Below are 6,162 nucleotides of genomic sequence, written 5' to 3'. Positions count from 1 at the left end.
ACACTGATAAAAGATACTGAAGACCTCAAGTAATTGAGGACTTGGAGAGAGAACACTGTTCTCATGGCTCAGAAGACTCACTGCCACCAAGATAGTTTTACTAGCCCAATGAAAGCACACTTGCCTATTATTGGTGAGGCTTTGTGTTCAATCCTTATATCGTACCACCGCCTGTTCCCCTGGCCCAAAATTTCAGCTGATTCTACGGTTTGTTTCTATACACTTGTGCTAGTTTTGTGTCAACTCGACACAAGCTAGAGTCACTGGAGAGGAGGGAGCTCAATTGAGACAAGGCCTCCATAAGACTGGGCTGTAGACAAGCCTGTAGGGCATTTCCTTAATTAATGATCGATGGGGGAGGGTCAAGTCCATAGTGAGCAGTACCATCCCTGGGCTGGTGGTCCTGGCTTCTATAAGAAAGCAGGTTGAACAAGTCATGAGGAGCAAGCCAGTAATCAGCTCCCTTCCATGTGCCCTGCATCAGCTCCTGCCTCCAGATGCCTGTCCTGTTTGAGTTCCTGTCCTGACTTCTTCCAGTGATGGATTACAAGGTGGAAGTGTAAGCCAAGTAAACCCTTTCCCCCAAATTGCATTGATCACGGTGTTTCATCACAGCAATAGAGACCTTAGTGAGACATCACACAAGCATGCTATGTCATGTCAAACTGTCATTGTGACAGTATTTGAGGGAGGTTGGGACCTTGAAGAGGTACTGGGGTACTGGACAAATGGTGGCACATGCCTTGAATCCTTTGGGAGGCAGAGGCCTGGAGATCTCTAAGTTCAAGGCCAGCCTGCCTGTGTGTACAGAGTTCCAGGACATCCAGGGCTGCACAGAGTTAGCATGGGGAATTTCATACATTAACAAGCAGGCTCAGGAGAGATTTAATCTGGCCTTAGTGACTCCTGACGTCATGCTCACATAGCTACTCCAAAAAGAAGGAAGTCACACACTGCAAACTTATACTTCGGGAAAACAGTGAAGTGTGTGCAGAGTCATGCAGACAATCACCTCACCCAGGCGCTCTGCCCAGAGACACCTAACCATTTCTAACTGCCATCAGCAGAGCTTTCCCATCTTCCCAGCACAGCGAATCCCTCTCAAACATGCCTGCTGGGCCTTTCACAGCACATTCCAGTTAATTCTCTGTCTTTGACTGGATTCCAGTAAATTCTCTTACTGCCCATGTACCTGGCCTCGCTGGGGTCTCCAAAGACAATTGCCATACCTGGCTAAGTTTCCTCTTTTATTTTATTTTTCTTTTAAAAATTGTTTTTTTGGCTGGGTGTGATGATACATGCCTTTAATTCCAGCACTCGGGAGGCAAAGGCAATGGGATCACTGAGTTGGAGGCCGGCCTTGTCTACAGAGTAAGGTCCAGGACAACCAGAGCTACACAGAGAAACCCTGTCACAAAAACAAACAAACAAAAATTGTTTTTGGCCTGACGTGTTGTCACATTTCTTTAATCCTAGCACTAAGGAGGCAGAGGCAGGAGGAATCTATGTGAGTTTGAGGCCAACCTACTCTACAGAGTGAGTTTTAAGCCAGCCAAGGCTTGATGAGATCCTGTCTCCCCCCAAAATTAATTTTCTGTGTGTGTGTGTGTGTGTGCACTCGTGTGTGCAGTGCCCACAGAGGCTGGAAGAAGGCATCAGATCCCTGTGGAACTGGAGCTTATGCGGAACTTGAGATGGGTGCTGACACTCAAAGCCCGGTCTTCTGCAAGAGCAGCAACAATTCTTTTTTTTTAAAGATTTATTTATTTATTCATACAGTATCCTGCCTGTAGGCCAGAAGAGGGCACCAGATCTCATTATAGGTGGTTGTGAGCCACCATGTGGTTGCTGGGAATTGAACTCAGGACCTCTGGAAGAGCAGTCAGTGCTCTTAACCGCTGAGCCATCTCTCTAGCCCCCGAGCACAAGAATTCTTAATCACTGAACCATCTCTCCAGCCCTCTCTTATCTTTTTACGCGTGTGTGTGTGTGTGTGTGTGTGTGTGTGTGTGTGTGTGTGTGTGTGTGTTTGGAGGGGCCAGACTACTCGTACGGTGCGGTGCGCATGTATGTGAAGGTCGGAGGTCAGCTTTCCTGGAGTCAGCTCTCTGTGCCCCATGTAGGGCTGACTTCAGGTCCTCAGGCTTGGTGGCAGGTGCTTTTTCTCATCATTCCTAGCAACAGGCATAGCAACAAGTTTAGCAGATTCCTTTTGATTGGGCAGGTGCCTTTGACAGCTACCCCTCCCCTGAGACAGGCTTTCTCTGTGTAGCCCTGGCTGTGCTGGAACTCAGAGAGATCCACCTGCCTCTGCCTCCCAAGTGTTGGGATTAAAGGCTTGTGTCATCAATGCCCGACTAGATACTTTTTTTAAAAAAGAGATTGATTTTCTTTTTACATGGGTGTGATGGTTTGAATAAGAATGGCTCTGATAGGCTCATATCCTCACATGCTTGGTCACCAGGGAGTGGAATTGTTAGAAAGGATTAGGTATTGTGACTTTGCTGGAGGAAGTGTGTCACTAGGGGTGTGCACTGAGGTTTCAAAAGCCCATGGCAGGCCCAGGTTTTCTCTCTGCCCACTTGCTGCCTTTGGAATAGGATGTAAAGTCGTCAGCTGTACTTCCATTGCATGGGAGCCGTCATGTTTCCTGACACGATGATAATGGATTAAGCCTCTAAAAAGTGTAAACAAGCTCCGCCTCCCAAAATAAATGCTTTCTTTTGTAAGAGTTGTCATGGCCATGGTGTCTCTTCACAGCAATAGAACAGTGACTAAGTGGGTGAGTGCTTGCATGTACATGTGTGCATGGTGTGTGTAATTGCCTGTGTTGGCCAGAAGAGGGCATTGGATCCCTTAGCACTGGAGTTATAGATGTTTGTGAGCTGCTGTGTGGGTTCTGGAACCAAACCCAGGTCCTCTGGAAGAGCAGCCAGTGCTTTTCACTGCGGAGCCATTGCTCCAACCCCTGTGACCACTTTTTGACAAACTATGTGTGTTGGGGGTGAAACTCAAGACAGAAACTAAAGAATGGTTTTTCTTCTTATTTATTTATTTATTTGTTTATTTTTACTTATTTGAACTATAACAGGAGACATCGCTAGCTAGGGGCAGAGGCTAAAGAAGATATAGCATGGCAAAAGAAACTCTCCTTTCCCCCCAAAGGTGATCTGGGGAGACTGGGGCTACCCTGAGAGCCTCCAGGGTTTTAATGGCCACCTTTACTCATTGTAGTGGTGGACAAAAGTTAAAATCTTGGATTTCCGCCGAGGGTTGTCCCCAGCTCCCAAAGAGATGCGCCTATGGTAAGAGAGTATGTTGCCCTGTTTCTTGCTCTGGTAGATGATTTGGGCATGGGTAACGACAAAGTACAGACAGAAGCTGTGTAGGGACGCCCGGGACACCCAACCGAACCAGCGCATGGCTCTGACCAGCGTCATGCAGAACTCATCGGTGAGGATTTGGACCACCAGGTTGATGGACTCATAGGTGAAGATCCAGATGGTGTAGCTCATGAGACCCCCATAAATCTGGGCATACACGGAGTACAGGAGGAAGCAGCTGACGGCCATGGTGACGAGGGACAGGAACAGGATGATTTTGAAGCTCCAGCAGATGAAGAAGTATCTCACAACATTGATGCCCTGACTCTGGAGGCTACTGGTGCAGTTGTCATTCCCAAGGTACTTCTTTTCGAAGATGAGGTGCATGTGGGTGGCCATGATGGAAAAGGCCCCTGACAGCACTGTGCCCATCTTCGCTGACAGCCCATACCAGTTCTGCTGCCTCATGCCAGTACCTCCTGTGGAGACAAGCGACCCCTCGGGAGCTCAGTGCCTGTCCTCGCATGCATGAGGTACCAGGCTCTCCACCTCTGTCTCTGTCCCCCACCTTGGAAACAGAGAGAGGAAAGAAAGTGGGAAATAGCAGCTTTGGCTGACAAAAGATGGGGGTGGGGAGGAAGGCCGATGGCTCCTGGGTAAAGGGCTTACAGAAGACCTGAGTTCAGGGTGGCCCATTGTAAAACCTCTGTGATGGTCTGTTTCTGTAATTCAGGCCCTTGGGTGTGTGGGAGGGAAGGGGAGGGGGATGGAGACCTGCAGATAGATCCTGCAAGTTCACTGGCCGGCCTGCCTAAGCAAAAACAGAGTTTTTAGTTCAGTGAGAAAACCTCCTTTCAAAGCCACAGAGGAGGATGCCTCTCTGCAGCCCGAAAACTGGCTCCTCGGAATGCTCTAGAAGAGCAAGCCAACCAAGCGGGATGTTTTATCACATCTTAGCCGAGCTTCAGAAGTCCCACAGTGATCATCCTAGCCTTCTGCTCTTCAGAAGCTAGCTCCGCATGCTGGGCCATAGACAGGGGGAGGAATCCTCCATTCTCCTGTGGAGGAGGCTCTGTCCGCTGCTCATGCTCCAAACCCATGTTTGCCAAGTTGTCCAAAGAAACAGAAGCCATCAGAGCAAGGAAACGCTGACAGTAAACTGATATGCCCTGCCTTTCCCTAACGCCCTCCTTGCTGATCCTGAGGGCTCTGTGTGTAGCAAGGCCTGCTACTCAAAGTCTTTGTTAATCTGTTTCTCCCTGAGTGTCTGATATTAATAACTGACAGTGCATGCGCACGCGCGCGCACACACACACACACATTCAAGTTTTGTAGAAAAGAGAAGAGCTCACAGAGCCGATAAAACTGTTAGAACCACGTAGAGGACTATTAGAAAACACGGCGTGACAGTGTGAACTGTTGGTAACCAGACAACAGAAATCAATAAGAGTACAGCAGCAGAGCCGGGGGTCCAGCTCAGACAACACAGTGTTCACCTTGCACACATGAAATCCAGGGCTCCATCCCCAGCACTGTGTAGAACCATGGTGCACACACAGCTGTAAACCCAGCACTCAGGAGATGGGGGCAGGAGGATCAGGAGTTCAAGGTCATCCTTGGTGGTATAGTGACTTAAAGAACAATTTGAGCTATGGGGAAACCCGTCTCAAAAAATAGGAGAAAAACGTATAGGAGTCACTTCAGTAAGGAATGGTTCAGGGCTGGAGAAATGGCTCAGTGGGTCAACTGTTGTAGAGGACCTGGGTTAATTCCCAGCACCCACATGGCAGCTCACAACTGCCTGTAACTCCACTTCCAGGGGCTCCAACATCTTCAGACAGACATATGTGTAGGCAAGACACCAATGTACATAAAATTAAATAAATTAATTTAAAATGGAAAGAATGGGGTGAGATGAGGCACTTGCTGCCAAGCCTGATGACCTGAATTTGATCCCGGACTACATAAAGGCGTGAGAAGGGAAATGGCTCCACAAAGTTGTCCTCCGACCTCCAAGCACATGCGACAGCACAGGTGGCTCCCACTATATACCATAATAATAATTAATAGCAATGTAAAGGCAGGAATAAACTGCCACAGAGTCCCACAAGGAGGATGTTAAATAGTTGTCTAATGAACCTCGGCTGAATTGTCGTCTGATCCCCAGGACCCACAGGGTGGAAGGAGAGAGCTGAGTCTGGGAAATTGTCCTCTGATGGTCCCCATGAGACTGCCATGGCACGCATGTGCACACGCATGTACACGCATGCACACAAAATGAATAAAGGTATGAGAAGATTTTAAAAGACCCATTTGTAGATAACCTTGTGAGACTGCCTTGAGGATTAAATGAGCAATTACATTTGGAAGACTCGGAAAGGTTTTGTGCCCAGGGAGCACCAAGCTGCTCGGTATTCTTCCGTCTTCATGCCAAGGGGCAGCTCCTGCTCTCTCTGTGGGTTAACTACTGCTTGTTGAGCTTCACACAGAGACGCTAGTTATTGTCCCTTTCCCTGCCCAGTTCCTCCTTTGCTAAGAAAGTCTGGTTGTGTTCAGGATGGCAAGAAGCCCAGATCCAGGCACAATATTTGTCTTCCCAAACATTGTCTTGAAGTAAGGCCACCCATGGGCACAGTCCTAGGAGATGAGACACACGTGGAAACGGGCTGGGCACTCTGCCAAGTTTTCTTTCTGATAATGGAAGAGGATGTGGGCGGTACAATACTTACATTTTATTTTCTCTCTTTTTCAAGACTTATTTTAATGTGTATGTGTGTGTGTGTATGTGTGTGTAGTGGCCATGGAGTCCAGAGAAGGGCATCAGATCCCTATGAAGACT

General features: G+C 48.2%; 1 protein-coding gene across 2 annotated transcripts in view; it reads right to left on the bottom strand.

The window, feature by feature from the left end:
• Tmem217 (transmembrane protein 217) overlaps nucleotides 1-6,162 on the bottom strand; it is a 34,447-nt gene that overhangs the window by 5,139 nt on the left and 23,146 nt on the right. The window contains exon 2 of one of the 2 annotated variants that reach the window (XM_005360324.2): nucleotides 3,073-3,802. The exons of the other annotated variant lie outside the window; for it this stretch is intronic. Coding sequence (XP_005360381.1) covers nucleotides 3,222-3,791 — 570 coding nt within the window. The 5' untranslated portion in view covers nucleotides 3,792-3,802 and the 3' untranslated portion in view covers nucleotides 3,073-3,221. Of the gene's footprint in view, nucleotides 1-3,072; nucleotides 3,803-6,162 lie in introns of those variants that run through there. 2 annotated transcript variants of the gene reach the window in all.

Source organism: Microtus ochrogaster, linkage group LG2 (assembly GCF_000317375.1).
Source record: "Microtus ochrogaster isolate Prairie Vole_2 linkage group LG2, MicOch1.0, whole genome shotgun sequence".
Taxonomy (NCBI): Eukaryota; Metazoa; Chordata; class Mammalia; order Rodentia; family Cricetidae; genus Microtus; species Microtus ochrogaster.
This window is presented reverse-complemented; position numbering and strand designations above follow the sequence as displayed.